The sequence below is a fragment of the Nyctereutes procyonoides genome, unplaced genomic scaffold (assembly GCF_905146905.1).
Source record: "Nyctereutes procyonoides isolate TBG_1078 unplaced genomic scaffold, NYPRO_anot_genome, whole genome shotgun sequence".
Classification (NCBI taxonomy): Eukaryota; Metazoa; Chordata; class Mammalia; order Carnivora; family Canidae; genus Nyctereutes; species Nyctereutes procyonoides.
This window is the reverse complement of record NW_026575128.1, coordinates 13,870,328-13,888,111: the sequence shown is the minus strand read 5'-3', so window position 1 is coordinate 13,888,111 and position 17,784 is coordinate 13,870,328. Positions and strand designations below refer to the sequence as shown.

The 17,784-nt window shown below is 38.9% G+C and overlaps 1 protein-coding gene across 2 annotated transcripts in view; it reads right to left on the bottom strand.

Annotated features, from left to right (window-relative positions):
* The window catches only part of ATPAF1 (ATP synthase mitochondrial F1 complex assembly factor 1), a 30,481-nt gene that overhangs the window by 6,835 nt on the left and 5,862 nt on the right, over window positions 1-17,784 (bottom strand). The window contains exons 3-8 of one of the 2 annotated variants that reach the window (XM_055341566.1): window positions 15,464-15,514; window positions 14,795-14,857; window positions 11,858-11,908; window positions 10,656-10,703; window positions 6,155-6,250; window positions 4,136-4,243 (exon numbers count right to left, since the gene is read on the bottom strand). In XM_055341566.1, coding sequence (XP_055197541.1) covers window positions 4,136-4,243; window positions 6,155-6,250; window positions 10,656-10,703; window positions 11,858-11,908; window positions 14,795-14,857; window positions 15,464-15,514 — 417 coding nt within the window. The remainder of the gene's footprint in view (window positions 1-4,135; window positions 4,244-6,154; window positions 6,251-10,655; window positions 10,704-11,857; window positions 11,909-14,794; window positions 14,858-15,463; window positions 15,515-17,784) is intronic. The other variant, XM_055341567.1, reaches the window with a different exon arrangement.

Genomic DNA, 17,784 nt, shown 5'->3' with positions numbered 1-17,784 from the left:
CTCAATTTGAAACAGCTATACTTGGTCTATTTATTTCCTATCTTTCTAAAAAAATAATTAATTAATTAATTAATTAAAGTTGGGGCTTGAATTCACAACCCTGAAATCATGAGTGACCTGAGCTGAGATAAAGAGTCAAATGGAACCATCCAGGCACCCTAGTTATTTCCTATCTTTTAAGTTCACTCTCAACTTCAAAAATCCTTTAACTCCCCCAGGACTCACAATTCTTCTGGTCCCTAACCTTCCTTATGTTTTCACTTCCCTATTTATCCAGCTTGCATTCCATGGTTGGGAATTATCAGCATTCTTCTGCACTCACCTTTAATTTTCTGGTCCCAACTCACTTCATTAGGCCACTCACTGAACCATAACCCCAGTTAAACCCAAATCTTAGCCCCCACCTCTCTCTGCACCTATACCCAGATAGCCATTCTCCCATTTTCCTAGATGACATGTTGACAAACACTTTTTGTAAAGGGACAGTAAATATTTTAGGTTCTACTAACCCTGCAGTCTCTGTTGCAACTTGTTAACTCTGGTGTGGACCTAAAGGAGCCATAGATAATATGTAAATAATAAGCATGGCTGTGTTCCAATAAAACTTTATTTATAGACATTGAAACTTGAATTTTGAACACTACACAGGCCATGAAATATTATTCTTCTTTAGTTCTGCTTCTCCTCCTCCAACCATTTAAAGATATAGAACTCATGGGCCTTCTAAAAGCAGATAATGGATTGAATTTGGTCCCAGGCCGTGGTTTGCTGACTCTGTCCTAAAAAATCATTTCACACCTTCTCTTTCTATTCCACTCAATTATCCAACACTTATTCCTCCATCTTCACTCTCAGCTGATGGCCTTCCACTAAGATAAAGTCTTAGCCTTCTCACTAAGCAATCTGGAGAGAACTTCTACAAGATACCACCATCTCTATCTATTTAAACTGTATTTGTGTCCTTATATTTTTGGCTTCTCTCCTATTGTTATATTTCTGGCAAAGATCGATCCCTCATTTCCAGGCTTAACCATTCAAAAATACTTCAAAAATTCTCTCCTCCTTCTCCCGCATTATCAGTATTTCTCTCTCTACTGAATCTTTCCATCTGCATACAAATATAATGTTATTTCTCTCATATTTAAAACAAAAAAACATTTTTGTCCCTACTTGTCTCTCTCTAGCTACTGCCCCATTCTCTCCTTCCTTTCACAGAAATATCCTTGTAAGACTTGTTTATGCTTACTCTTTGTAAGTTTTCTTCCCAACCTCTCATAAATGTACTCCAATGATGCTTTTGTCCCACCACTCCTCTGACACTGTCCTGAGAAAGCTCGCTAATGACTTCCATGTTGTGACATCTAGTAAACAAATTCTCAGTCTTCATCTCATCTGCCCTACCAGCAAGTGAGACTTGACCAGTTGAGCACTCCCAATTCCTTGAAACATTTTATCTTAGCTTTCAGGGCATTTTATCGTCCTAGTTTTCCTTCTATCTCACTAAATATTCCTTTTTAATTTACTTTGCTGATGCTTTCTCAGGTCTCCAGGCTATTCTTAGACCTATTTTCTTTTTATTCATTTTTATTTTTTATTTTTTTAAAGATTTTATTTATTTATTCATAGAGACACAGAGCGAGAAAGGCAGAGACACAGGCAGAGGGAGGAGCAGGCTCCATGCAGAGAGCCTGACACGGGACTCGATCCCAGGTCTCCAGGATCACATCTCGGGCTGCAGGCGGTGCTAAACTGCTGCACCACCGGGGCTGCCCCCTATTTTCTTTTTATCTTCATTTACTTCCTTAGCGATTTTTATTTAGTCTTATGGGTTTTTTTAATTTTTAATTTTTATTTTTTTAAAGACTTTATTCATGAGAGACACACAGAGAGAGAGGCAGAGATGTAGACAGAGGAAGAAGAAGGCTCCATGCAGGGAGCCCGATGTGGGACTCATCCCGGGACTCCAGGATCATGCCCTGGGCCAAAGGCAAGCACTAAACCGCTGAGCCACCCAGGGATCCCCTAGTCTTATGTTTTTTTTGTTTTTTTTTTTAGTCTTATGGTTTTAAATAACAATCTGTATGCTGACAGCTCCTACATTTATCTCTCTCCTGAACTCCAGGCTCATACATCTAACTGCCTACTGCCTATCTAATAGGAATCTCAGATTTAACATGCCCAAGATTGAGCTCCTGATCTTCCTCTCAAATCTGTTCCTCCTGCAATCTTGTCTACCTCAGTTAATAGCAATTCCATTCTCTTTGATAGGATTCTGGTGACTTCCAGTTGCGTGTGATAGTGGAAAGAAGAGTTCCAATTCTGTCCCAGACTTGGGACTTACTGCTACTTTGAGATACTAGCTGAGAGTCAGTCGCTTTTTCCCTCTCTGTAAGTAGCTGGTAAGAGAGAGAAGAAAAAGAGTGGGTACTGTAATGAAGATTCTCAGGAGAAGAAGCACTATAGTATTCACTATCTTGACATCCTGAACTTAAATCCTGACAGACAATGAGACGGAAACAAGCAAAGTCTAGACAAACCAGTTGTATAATAACCATAACACTGCTCCTGGCCCTGGATATACAGGGAGAACAAATACAGTGGACATCATTACCTATGGACATATGGTCAATGCTCTATACCAGGGAATGGGAAAAGGAGGAAGAGTGGGACAACTGGGTGGCTCAGGGGTTGAGTGTCTGCCTCTGGCTCAGGGCATGATCCTGGGATCCGGGATCGAGTCTCGCACTGGGCTCCCTTCGAAGAGCCTGCTTCTCCCTCAGCCTCTGTCTCTGCCTCTCTCTCTTTCTCTGTGTCTCTCTCATGAATAAATAAATAAATCTTAAAAAAAAAAAAAGGTGGGGATCCCTGGGTGGCTCAGCGGTTTTGCTCCTGCCTTCGGCCCAGGGCGTGATCCTGGAGTCTCGAGATCAAGTCCCACATCAGGCTCCCTGCAGGGACCCTGCTTCTCCCTCTGCCTATGTCTGCCCCTCTCTCTCTCTCTCTCTCTTTCTCTCTCTCTCGTATCTCTCATAAATAAATAAAATCTTTTTTTTTTAATTTTTTTCTTAATTTTTATTTATTTATGATAGTCACAGAGAGAGAGAGAGAGAGAGAGAGAGAGAGAGACAGAGGGGCAGAGACACAGGCAGAGGGAGAAGCAGGCTCCATGCACCGGGAGCCCGACGTGGGATTCGATCCAGGGTCTCCTGGATCGCGCCCTGGGCCAAAGGCAGGCGCCAAACCGCTGCGCCACCCAGGGATCCCCTAAATAAATAAAATCTTAAAAAAAAAAAAAAAAAAAAGAAAGAAAAGGAGGAAAAGAAATCACTACATATGATGAATGTAGTACATGTGAACAGTGTGGAGGAAGAAAAAAGATTAACAACTATTCCGGACTTTGAACTGGGCCTTACGCTTAAGAAACCATTTGCTTGCTTATTCATAGTCTCTTACTTGAAACCCCTAGGACCGGATGTGTTTCAGAGTCAGAATTACTGTATTCTAGAAAGGCGACAGATCTATTACGTAACTCCCCATAATCAAACTCATTAATATTTCCTTAGTAAAATGCATGAATATTCCACACCAAGTGGGATTAATAAGGATTACAAATGGCCTTATATCAGTTTCTTTCTTTCTTTAAGATTTTATTTATTTATTTGAAAGAGTAAGTGAGAGAGAGACAGAGAGAGCACGAGCAGGGGAGGTAGAGGGAGAAGCAGGCTCTCCAATGAGCAGGGAGCCCGAAATGGGACTTGATCCCAGGACCCTGGGATCATGACCTGAGCTGAAGGCTGATGCTTAACCAACTGAGCCACCCAGACACCCCTTTATATCAGTTTCAATGAAGATTTAGCTACAAAGTAAGTTCAAGTCAGATAAGGTCTTGTGACCAAATGAATTATGAGAAAACTTTGTTTTCAGAGCTTTTGGACTTCAAAATTGTGAATGAGTGACTGAGTTAATGATTGTACTACCTTCAACTTGGAAGAGCTTGTGCAAGACCAAATCATTGTCAACTTTACAAAACAAGTACATATAGGTCTCTGGGATTTTACCTCTCATGATCTTTGGCAAAATAATAGTACCTTCAGGGCCACCAGGTAAATCCGAAGAGGTAAAAATTAATTCTTACCAGAAATGTGGGATCCATTTCTGCTGTCATCAGCACTATGCCCTTTTCCTCCTTAAGTTCAGGATAGTGATATAAAACCAGCTGGCTGGCTGCAGCATCCCCTCGGGTCTGTAACAAGAAACACTTATCAAGGCTCAATAAGGTACCACCACACAAAACTGCAATTTCAGAGCAATAGAGAGTCTAGAGGAAATTCCGGCTCTTAACAGCCCCTTGGGTGGCTAGTGAGTCAGAGGATTGGTAGGTGGGGGATGGTCAGGCTTGCCAAGGCACAGTGAAACTGACAGTTTGCACAGTGTTATTTGTGTCTTCAATTGAAAAAGGTTTGGCATTTTTCCCAGAAAATGTTTACAGTAGGCAGTGAATCCTTCATCATGGCCATATATTTAAAAACAAAATGGCACAAGCAGCTACCAAATCAAGTTCTAAAGAAAGCAATATGCCTGTGTAATTGCCACTTTTATGGACTAGTGCATTTCACAGTTGAAATCTACTCCCCTTGGCTGGCTCTGAAGACTGAGCTCTTTTAAGCTGTAGCAAATAGCTGGAGAGTTTGCACATGGGCCAGATTTGTAATGTGCAGTTTTAAAATATAATCTGGGTGGGAGATAGGGGGGAAAAGAAGAATGGGAACATCATAATTTCATGAAGAATGGACAGGGCAGTGGTTATCAGACCTCAGTCCAGACTAGGAAAAGAGGCTGGGTTCAAAGTGAAAGTCCTCATATAGTATAGGAGGAAAGAACTACACATTCAAAAAAGATCTTGGAGTTTCATCTCTAAATTTCAGCAAAGGTCCTTTTAATTATCAATACCTAACTACTGCTAGGGTTCAGTCTCTCAATTCTCCCCCATATACTTCAAATATAGTGATCATTTTGATCATAATTATGTTTCTGGATCTTCTTCCCATACTTGTCTATGAGCTTCAGGAGGGCAGGGACCTTGTCTCACAGGTTTCTAAGTCCTAGCATTGTCTCTAACGCAGCTGCATAAGGGCTCAGTTCAGACTTTGGAATCAATCAAATCCAGCTAGGCCACCTATTACCTCTCTCCTCTACATTAGGAACTAACTTTTCTGAGCCCATGCTCTTCTCTAGAAATAGAAATTATAACAGTAACTATCTCATGGGACATGTGTGAGGATTCAATGACATAATGTTTATAAAGCACTTGGCATATAGTAAGTACATCAAATGCTAGATATTATGGGATGTACTCAATAAATGTTCTTTTATAATGCATCCAATCAAAGTAAAAACTGCCCCCTCATTCTGCTTTTTCTTTTTTTTCTATCCTATTCCTCCCTCTTTTTTTAAGTATAGTACAATTTTAGGATACAAGCACATGGGATATAGTCATGAACAAATTCTCATTCTATTTTGCACTTCCTTTACCCTCACCTTCAAAGCCATGGTAACACATGCTTGTTTTTTGGGCAGATTTGGCCTCTAAACATGAAATGTCAATCTATGACATTCTATGATGATTTAAAGTTATGATCTAGTTATGATCTGATTTAAAATATTGACTTCATTTTTAAGAGCTTCAAATGCTTTGGATTGAATTTCTTAATCCAATATTTGGGAATAAAAGAAAAGGAAAAGAAAGCAAACAAAACAACATCTATGGAATGGAAACTATGCATGTAGCATCTTGGAAAGTGCTGACTCTGTTCATAAAATACAAGGAAGACATGGAGCCTACCTTAGGGTTAAAAAGATAACCATCATAACTGACTCATGTTAGTTAAGTGGGGCATAAGCAGTAAATGTTATAGAGGTCTGGGGAAGAAACAGGAGGTACCAGATGTAGTCACAGAATATATTTTGGGGTCTTTTCCAATTTATAGGTATTGAGTAGGGCCTAGAAAGCTAGCCCTATATACAAATCGATCAACACCAAAGCAAATACTGCTGGGAGTTAGTAGATACTCTGTGTCCTCAAGCCTCAGCAAGGGCTCATGGTCCCACAGAAGAGTAGCCTCTTTTTTCTAGGGAATGAGCACAAGCCACCTACCTGAATATTTATAAGTGCAGTGAAGTGGAGTTCAGTACCCGTCCACTGTCCTACAAAGAACTCATAACCTTCCCTTCTTGGTAGTGCACATAGAAACTGTGAGAAACAAATACATGAGGAGACAGATGAATAAATAAAATCATTTGCTCCATGTCCAACTGCCTGTATCATTTACTCCATTTTTTATCTGTCTGGCTTTTAAATATTTTTTTAAATTATGAAATTCCTAAGTGATAATTTAACTCATATATTTTCCATCCCACCTAAGAAAGAAAGTACTAGTGATCCAATAGAAGCTTTCTCTGTAACCCATTCTAATCCCATCCCAGAGTAACATATATCCTGCATTTGGTGTCTGTTTTGGGTTTTTATACTTTAAGTGTGCATGCACATACACATATCCATAAACCACAAATACTACAAGATTAAAAACATAAATCTTATCAAACTATATGTCCATTTTGCAACTTGTTTTCACTTCACATTATACTTTTTTATTTATTTATTTATTTATGATAGGCACACAGTGAGAGAGAGAGAGGCAGAGACACAGGCAGAGGGAGAAACAGGCTCCATGCACCGGGAGCCCGACGTGGGATTCGATCCCGGGTCTCCAGGATCGCGCCCTGGGCCAAAGGCAGGCGCCAAACCGCTGCGCCACCTAGGGATCCCTTCACATTATACTTTTGAGATTTATCTAAGTTGATAAGTATAACTCTAATTCATTAATTTTCATTGTTGTATGGAATGCTACTATAGAAATTTATCACAATTTATTTCTTCTTCTATTGATGAACATTTGAGTTTTTCAATTTCTATACTTTCTAATGCCACTGAGTTAACTTCTGTTCCAATTATAATCACCTCCTATTCTATCATCCAAGGCTGATACTGAAGGATGGTTGTAAACACGAATAAATGATTAATTTTATGCTTAAGATGTTTGGGAATGAGTGGTGAAGAGAATGGTGTCAGGACAAAACAAAGCATCATCAGTCTGGTATGTGTTAGTCATGGAATTATCTCCTTATGGCCAACCACTCAGGCTCTATTTTATTTTTCTCAGATGACATGACCTCAGTGCCTAGCTAACAGAAAACTGAATTGATTTTGTCACTCTTAGTCACAGTGCATTTTCTACAAGTTTGTATAAATGAAGCCAAAGAAGCTATACTTCTTTTTGGTATGATTTCTTTCATTTAGTGTAATTGTTTTGTGATCTATCCATGTTGTTGCATGTATCAATAGATTATTGCTTCTTATTGCTGAATATTATTCCACTGTATATGTTTATGTACACACAATCTCCTCTCCCCCCATAATATCTTTATTTACCTGTGATAGATATCTTTTAGTATTTGGTTATTACAAATAAAGCCACTATGAACAGTTGTGTTGTCTGAACATATGCTTTCAATTCTTGGGAAAACATCTAGGGAAAAGAATAACTGGGTAGTATGGCAGGCATATGCTTAACTTTTAAAGAAACTTTTGTTGTTTTCTAAAGTGCTTATACTGTTTTACATTATTATGTCAGCAGTATGTGGGACTTCCAGTTATTCCATGCCTTCACCAGCACTTATTCCAATTCCAGCACTACACCAGTCTAATTCTAGTCATTTTAGTGGTATCTCATCATGGTTTTAACTTGTAATTCACATTATGACTAATATTATTGAGCATTTTTTCAGGTGCTTATCTGCCATTCCACTTAATTGGTGATTTGTCTGAATCTTTTGCCCATTTTTTTTAAAGATTTATTTATTTATTCATGAGAGATACAGAGAGAGAGGCAGAGATACAGGCAGAGGGAGAAGCAGGCTCTTCGCAGGAGACTGATGTGGAACTCGATCCCGGATCCTGGGATCATGGCCTGAGCTGAAGGCAGCCACCCAACCACTGAGACACCCAGGCGTTCCCCCCACCCCTTTTTAAAAATATTTTATTTATTTATTCCTGAGAGACACAGAGAGAGAGGCAGAGACATAGGCAGAGGGAGAAGCAGGCTCCATGCAGGGAGCCCGATGTGGGACTCGATCCCAGAATTCCAGGATCACGCCCTGAGCCAAAGGAAGATGCTCAACCGCTGAGCCACCCAGGCGTCTCTTTTGCCCATTTTTTAATTGGGTTGCCTATCTCCTTAAATTGTAAGAGTTTTTAATATATTCTAGATATAAGTCACTTATCAATGTGTGTCTTGCAAATATCTTCTCCCAGTCTGTGCGTTGTCTTTTCATTTTCATAACAATGTTTTTTGAAAAGTAGAAAGTTTTACTTTTTATTTATTGTGGTAAAATATGCATAAGTTATTATTTTAACTATTTTTAAATGTACAATCCAGTGACGTTAAGTACATTCACACTGTTGTGCAACCATCGCCACCATCCATCTCCAAAACTTTTTTAATCTTCTGAAACTGAAACTGAAACTCCATGTCCATTAAAAAATAACTCCTCATTCCCTCATTTCTCCATCCCCTAGCAACCATCGTTCTACTTTCTGTCCATGAATTTGGCTATTCTAGGTACTTAAACCTATTCTAGATATGTAAGTGGGATCATGCAGTTTTGTCATTTTGTGGCTGGCTTATTTCACTTAGTATAATGTCTTCAAGGTTCATCCATGTTGTAGCATCTGTCAGAATTTTCTTCTTTTTTAGGGCTGAATACTCTATTAGGTGTATATACCACAATTTGCTTATCTATTCCTCTATTCACGGATACTTGGGTTGCTTCCATCTTTTGGCTATTGTGACTAATGCTGCTATAAACATGAGAATACAAATAGAAAAGCTTAATTTGGATGAAATCTAATTTACTGATTTTGATTTTTTCTTTTACAGTTTGTGTTTTTTGTGATATACTTGAGAAATCTTTGCGAAACCCAAGATCACTAACATTCAACCTAAGATTTTTTTTTCTTTTTTTTTTTTTAAAGATTTTATTTATTTATTCATAGAAACACAGAGAGGCAGAGACACAGGCAGAGGGAGAAGCAAGCAGGCTCCATGCAGAGAGCCCGACGTGGGACTCGATCCAGGGTCACCAGGATCATGCCCTGGGCTGCAGGCGGTGCTAAACTGCTGCGCCACTAGGGCTGCCCAAGATTGTTTTTTCTAAAAGTTACATTTACATCTAGGATCTATTTTGAGTTAATTTTTAGATACAGCGTGAGGTAAGAGTAGAGGTTCATTTTTTACATATGGATATCTCAACTGAAGAGATTATCCTTTCCCCATTTAATTACCTTGGCACCTTTGGTAACAAATAACTGACCGACCATGTTGGTCTATTTTTGGATTCTCTGTTCTGTTCTATTGATCTATATGACACAACCATATTGTCTTCATTATTGTAGTTTTATTTTTTAAATATTTTATTTTAAAAAATAAAGATGTTATTTATTTATTCATGAGAGAGACACAGAGAGAGGCAGAGACATAGGCAGAGGGAGAAGTGGGCTCCATGCAGGGAGCCTGACACGGGACTTGATCCTGGGTCTCCAGGATTCTGCCCTGGGCTGAAGGCAGTGCTAAACTGTTGAGCCACCCAGGCTGCCCTATTACTGTAGTTTTAAAATAAGCCTTGAAATCCTGAAACCTAAGTCCTCTAACTTTGTTCATTTTTCAAAACTGCTTTAGGACAACCCTCGTGGGTCTCCTTCCTCTTTGGGAGCTTCATATTATCACTCACTTAACTTTGCTTCACTATCACTCAATAAACCTTGCTTTGCTGTTCAAAAACAAAAGCAAAAATGCCCAAAAAACAAAACTTGTTTTGTTATTCTATTCTAGGTCCTTAGGATATCCAAACAATTCTTTTTTAATTGGCTTGTCAATTTCTTTAAAGAAAAAAAAAGCCTACTGTGATTTTGATTGGGATATTTACTCTATAGAAATCAACTTGGAGAGAAATGATGACAATACCAAGTCATTCAATCCATGATCATAGCCCATCTCTCCATTTACTTAGATACTTTTTATTTTCTCTCAGTGATATTTGGAAAATCTTTTTGAAAAATCCTAGAAATTATTACTGACACCAAGTCAGCTAGCTGGTCCACCTCATCAATTCCCTTTCCCTTAGGTCTTCTGGCAGTGCAGGACTCCAACAAGCTCATAATTCCTTAGGCACACACAAGCAGAATAGCAGGGCCAAAATGGAAAAGAAACTGGCAATAAAACAGAAGCTTGAAGGAGGGTGAAAATGTTATGGGCTCAGGTGTTGCCTCCCATGTTCACTTATAATGACAGAGATCCAAATCAGAAAGGGGCTGCACCATGCCAGGGAGCTAGAGATCCTGAGATACTTACTGTGAGACAAACCCACATGACTCCTTACAGCTGAAAATCTCTTATCAGTACAGTTAACACGTGAGCATCTTGGTTAAATAAGCAGAGCACTATAACATGAGATAGTATGGAGTATGAAGGGATAGGCTAGAAAACATCCTTGTTTGCCAGCACTGATAAGCAATCCTCATCTGGCCACTGGAAACTTACTGTTGGACAGGACTGAGCCCGGGTCCAGATCAGGTCAAACTTCTCTTCCTGTAGGTTAGAAAAGAATTAAATTCAAAACCAAGAAAATATAAGGCTGCAATCATATTTAAATTCACCAAGACTGAATTCTAGAAGTAAAATACAACTAAAAAGATCTCTTAAGTTCTATCATTTACAAATCCCTCTTACGATAAAGAGAAAAACTGGATATATGTTTGGCTGCTCAAGGTCAGAATTACACGTGAAGAGTGGATACTCCAAATGCTCCAAATTCGGCAAGGGACTCTGCCAAGTGTCAGAGACTTCAGGTCCCTGAGGCTATCTGAGGGAGAGCCAAGAAGGCCTGTTTAAAACAATGAGTCAGTATTAGAGATCTCAAATATCACAGAAAGTGCAGATCCTTTGGTCGTTGAACTCTTGAACAACAGTCTGTGTGTGTAAGAGGTGGGGTAGCAACACTCTTAGAGCAAACAAAAGACCCGACTTTACCTTTTTGTCTCTAAGTTTTCCTCCTTAATCTCAAACTAATACATGTAAACTCAGTGCTTGATGTAAATTTAACCTAAATGACTTCCTTTTCAGGGAAGAAGAGCAATTACAGAACTAGCTGATAAAATGCTTTATGCAAAAGTTAGTATAAGGACGTTAAAGTAGAAGAAGCCAGCAGCACCCCTTCCTAGTCATAAACCTCAATGGCCAAGCAGTGGCCAGTGACTATCTCCAAGACAGCAATTTCAAGAAGGGAGAAAATAAAGAAAATGCCACTTGCTAATGGGAAATGCCAGAAAAAGCCTAGAGGAGGCTCTAAGTCAGCTCAGTAATAGGCCATTTACAGATGAAAGGGGAAGAAAGCTATGTTAGGGTCCTTGTCTGAAATTCCAACACTATGGTTGGAAAACACCAAAAAGTAGTAAAACACATTTGGAAATTGCTCAGCAACATGAGCTTATACCATGCTCCCTTGTCAGAGACTTGAGTCAAAGAGACATTTCTAAACCAGAAAGACGGAAAACAAGAGCCATAAATATACCATATGGAGTTTCCAATATTTGGTGCTTAGGGCATAATAAAAACCCTCAGAGCTATAAATGTAAGTTCTCGAGAGGCAATAAACATAGAAAAAGTAAAGGCAACTGCCCGCTAAGGTTAGATCGCTGACCTTCATGCTATAACACTTTCATTTTCCCCTCCAAACTACTTACAGGAATAACTGCATAGACTGTATCTTTTGCTGCAAAATACTGCTGCCAAATCTGTACAAAAAAGAGAGGGTGTCTGTGACATGTAGATAATCTTTTCAACCTATGCCAAGAAATGGTGACAGCTTTCATTGGTCAGAGTAACATGCTATTTGATAACAAGGAAGAAAACCCAACATAATACTTTTATTACTAATATATGATTACAAAAATATTTAATACCATCTACTCGCTAGATGATTAAACTGTAACTCTTAATAACAAATTCCTTTCAGAAAAATAGATTTCATGGCCTTGTTAATCAGTTCTCTCAAGATGTGCCTGTATGTAACAGACACGTTCTCATATCTTCTCTTTTCCTTTGCAAAACCAGTATTCCCCAGCCAACTGTGGGCTTCTCAGACAGCCAGGGCATCAGTCATTCAGAACCGAGTTTCTGGACTCAGGTAGACCCGGATGGAAATCCCAGGTCCAATCATCTGCTGGTCATGCTACTTAGGACAAATTATTGAAAATCACTAAATAACACCAATATAATCATCAGTAAAATAGCAATAATATCAACCTGAGAGGATTACTGTGAAGACTAGGTGAAATAATATGTTTGTGCTTAATACAACAGAATTACAATGCAAACCAGAGCCAAGGTACTCTGAGGGCAACAAAAAGGCACTTTTTTTTTTTAAATTTTTATTTATTTTATGATAGTCACAGAGAGAGAAAGAGAGAGAGAGAGAGAGGCAGAGACACAGGTAGAGGGAGAAGCAGGCTCCATGCACTGGGAGCCTGACGTGGGATTCGATCCCGGGTCTCCAGGATCGCGCCCTGGGCCAAAGGCAGGCGCCAAACTGCTGCGCCACCCAGGGATCCCCAAAAAGGCACTTAATCCAAGTTAGGTAATGAGTGCCAGAGAAGGGCAATACTTGAGCAATATTGTGAGGAATGATTAGGAGCTAGCCAGGTGAACAAGGAGGCTGGGAAGAAAACAGGAAGGATAGAAGACACACATTCTAAGCAGAGAATGACAGCATTAGCAAAGGCAGAGGAGTTGGGGAAGGCATCACAGCCAAGGTGACACCTGAGTGAACTTTTGAAGGAGGCCACCCTCCTTTAGAGATGCTTTGCTTTGTCACTATTTTCATTAAGAATGGAGGGCCCCCTAACTGAAGATACCAATCAAAGTAAGATCTAACTAACACAGGATAGAGAACTATTACCTCCCAGGACCTGACCACTGTCAATACAGCCAAAGGTTGCTTTGCCTTATTTTTTTTTTCCATGTCAGACACTGTCTTTTCATTTTAAGGAGATCATATCCTGCTATTTTTATTTAATTTATATTGATAGATAGTTCATGATCAACACCGAAATTTATAAGACAGACAAATGTTTCCTAACATAACTGACATTGGTTACTCAAAATTATAATGAACACAAATTTGTGTCTAAAATTATAGACCTGAATGATATTTATATGCTCAAGCATCCTGGGCCTGGCTTCTCTCTCCCCTAAAGGACATGCTTGGTGTCCACTTTCTATTGGCATCTCTTCCCGAGGACATAGTTTGAGGTCTCCTAGAGACTTTGCATAAGCCTCTATTAACACAAGTTAGAACCCTGTGCTATTCTCATCTGTTTTTGTGTTTGTCCTTCTACTAGGCTAAAAATTCTTGAGAGTAGGGGATTCTCTCATTTATTTCTGTGTCTGGCATACAACTTGACATTTAATAGGTATTCAATAAATGTTTTTGTTGAAACAAAAAACAGCACCCAAAGGAAACTCATGGCAATTGGCACAACTTCCCACCAGGGAATAGGATGCAGAGTCAAACAGACATGGGTTTGAGTCCCAGCTCTACCCTTATGTTACTTAATCTCTTTAAACCATAGTTTCTTCACTTGTAAATTGGAAATAATAGCACCTACACTTCCAGGTAGTTATGAGAATTTAATGCAATAGTGCATATGAAGCACTCAGTACCTGACACATAGTTTACTGCTTTCCTTATTATTTTTTCCTCAATATACCTAAAATACTTCATGGAATTACAAGGAATGTCAATAAATAGTTTATTATAGTCTAATTAGAGAAAGAAGAATCATAGAAATCAAAATTAAATAGCAATGCAAGGTGTATGGAATGACTAAAGAGGTAGGATAGATTATGAGTACTTAGAAGGAAGGTATCCAGAAAGCTTCCTGAAGCAGGTCCCATAATAAGAGGACTCTGCATGGCAAGCAAAGGAATACAGGAAGTCACTGAATATTTGCAAGCAGGTCACTGACATAGTGTTTATTTTCATTCATTTACTTAAAAACACAAATGCAGTACTTTACTCTGTGCCAGGCATGGTTCTATATGTTTTACAAATATGAGCTCACTTAATTCCCCAAAAGCTCTATGAGATAAGTACTATAGTTATCTCCACTCTGCAGATAGGGAAATGAAGGCCCAGAGAGGTTAACTAGCTTATCAAAGTCATTCACTTAGTAAGTGGCAGAGCTAGGACTTAAAACTGGTGGCCTGACTCTAGAGTCTGTGTTCTTAACCAATACACTATGCCTTCCCATAACGAAAGCAGAACTTTAAGAAGATTCAGCTAGTAAGGCTATGAGAGGTGGAGGAGCAGGGAAACCTATTTAGACAGGCCATATAGTAAGCCAGGAATGCAATACTGATGATTTTAAATAAGATCTGGGCAACAGGAATGAAACAGAAGGGGGTAATGTGAGTTGATTAGACATATAGGAGTAAAATCAAGAAGGACAAGCTTTCTTATGCCATCACATTTCATGTAACTTATCACTTTTGCTTTCTATGGCCACCTTTCATTTTGGCTAGAAAGAGGTGTCAAGAAGTGTACACTCCTTTCTACTTTCAGATCTGGCTCAAAGAGCACATGTTTTCACAAAGTGTGCCAACCCATTTTCATTCATTACCTGTCTTATTTCTTCTGCGGTTTTGTCTTTTACCATCTCAATGTTAAAGATTGAACTGAGAGTCTGAATGAGAAAATAAAAGGCAATTAATATCCACAATTAAAAAAATAAAACAGCTTAACTATCTGTAAGCCTTGTGGGAAGCAATAGGTCAGGACAGTGGAGGAGATCTTCAATAAGTACAGAATGTGTAGAAGAAAACCTGCGTGCTCAGAGTAAACCCCTAAACTCAGGCAGGTTTTTACAGTGCTATTCCTGGGGCATATCTGTAAGTACTTTCCAAATGCTTTATCCTCACTAATGAGCACTGCAGCACTTTGTAGCTGGTTAAGAGGAGAAAATCTGATTGTCACCATCAATTGCTATTCTACTAGGGGTGGCTCCTTATTTGCAAATTAAATGAGTAAACATGCTTTGATCTTTTAAAACTACTTCCTATAGGAAGGAAGTATATCACTAGGATTTCCTTCATATTTCCTCTAGCACCCCCAGGACACATAATATGCTAGAGGTTGTAACAAGGACATAAAAATTTTTAGAAATATTTCTCATCTTCACAGTTGGAAAAAAATCACAAAATCACTGAACCACAGTAAATATGTTCAAATCTGCAGTCTCTTGTTACAGATGTTCCGACTTCAGACTTAGATCTTTCATCTTTCAACCTACCTTGTCCTTAGTGAATCCTCTGCTCACAGGCTGTTTCCCCAAGGTGTCTGTCTGAAATACATGATGAGACAGGATATTTATCCATACCTTACTCATAAGAAAAAGACCACTACATGTGTGCAATATCTCATTTAGTAACGTGACACTTGAAAACTCACTTTTCTCCATCCTATACAGTAACTGTACACACACTGTTCTAGGAGTTATTGTTTGTGAGCCTTTTCTATGACTCAGCTTTTGAGATACAGATGACAGAAGATTTCTTTGTTAGTAACTACCATATACTGGTATTGAGAGTCCATTCTATACCTGCCACTATGGATATGAAGTACTCCTTCCCAGAGTGAGGCCTGCTACATCCTTCCAGAATGAGGGTTTTCTGTGCTCTGCTCTCTGATCTGCTCAATGGTGTGCCACAAAGGAGGTGAGCAATGGAAAAATGAATTTTCGAAGGTGGCTTCTCACCTGTGACACACTTCTGATGGAAAGCATCCTCACCAGACTAGTCTTTTCAACTTACTCTTAATATTCCCTCTATCTAATTAGTGATTATTTCTTCCTCTAGGCCACTATCTCTGATAAAGGCCACAGCCAGGAAATTCTATTATGAGGTTTCTGACAGTAGGGATGGGTTGTTCTAAGTCTTTCATTCAATTTCTCAGTTCAAGTCCAAGCCTTTCCAGAGAAGTACAATCTACAGCTGGGATTCTGAGACTGAAAAACTTGCCCATATAAAGTCCTGTCTTTCGTTATTCTGTGCCTTAAGGAATCGAAACTTTTCCTAAATGATGCCCACAGAATTGGTACCTATACATTAGACAAAAGTCTGGTGTAGAAAAATCTGTTGGATATACCCTCGTCTTTTTGGTCATATCCTTATGTAGTGGCAGCATCGTAATGCACTCTGTCCTTCACACATAAACTTTGCAGAAAAAAGAAAATTGATTTCATTTTCATATCACTCACCTTCAGGTGCATTGTGAAAATAAAACAAATGAAACTCTCCATTTGCATAGCTGCCTTCACCTTTTAATCTCTAAGCCCGGTGTATTCTTTTCCCACAATGTCCCTCCAATCCATTCTTTTTTTTTTTTTTTTAAATATTTTTTTATTTTTATTTATTTATTTATGACAGTCACACAGATAGAGAGAGAGAGGCAGAGACACAGGCAGAGGGAGAAGCAGGCTCCATGCACCGGGAGCCTGACGTGGGATTCGATCCCGGGTCTCCAGGATCGCGCCCTGGGCCAAAGGCAGGCGCTAAACCGCTGCGCCACCCAGGGATCCCCTCCAATCCATTCTTTATTCCCATTTGCGCTTATACAAATAACAAATTTAAGCTCCAAGTATAAACTTATTGCATTTTATTTTGACCTAAGACACTACTTAAGAAGCAGCATTTTATGTATCAGAAAATTATGCCAATTAAATAATAAAACAAAATATCTTCATATCACATTAATTTTAAGACAACTCTGGAAATGTTAAAATGCAAAAAAAAAATGTAGGCTTTAAAACCAATTAACTATAATAATTAAAATTATAGTTCAAAGTATGTGCCAAAAGTCTCAAGAGCACTTAATAAGACATTTAAATGGGTACTACTTCCCTCCAGATGCTTTGGAAATCTGTGTGAACCAACTTTTCTGTTACCACAACAAGAGTTGACTAGATAAGGACATCTATATTTATGGGAGGGGAAGTGGTACCAGGACCTACAATCTTAAAAATAATTCCACATAATGAAGAATTTTACCCCACCCTGCACAACTTTTCAGTGTCTGGCCAGATGTCCTTGTAATTGAAAAACCTTTTCAAGTTATCTGGGTTTACATTCTAACTCTGTTTTACTTTCCCTTTCTTTTCTTCTTTTTTAAAATATGGCTTTAATAAACACTGAGTTTTTAATTTATATTTTTTATTATGTTTTTAAAAAGATTTTATTTTTTTATTCATAAGAGACACAGAGAAGCAGAGACACAGACAGAGGGAGAAGCAGACTGCCTGTGGGGAGCCTGATGCAAAACTCAATCCCAGGACCCTGGGATCACAACCTGAGCCAAAGGCAGATGTCAACCACTGAGTCACCCAGGTGCCCCAAACACTGAGGTTTTTTTAGAAATGCAACTACTATATAACTTGAAAGAAGTTGCACATTGTGGAATCTCATGAGGAGCACTGACAACACTGCTCATGGTTTAGGAATTTTAATTTTTCTTATTTTTAATTTTTTAAAAAGATTTTATTTATTTATTCATGAGACACAAAGAGAGGCAAAGACACAGGCAGAGGGAGAAACAGGCTCCCTGCAGGGAACCCAA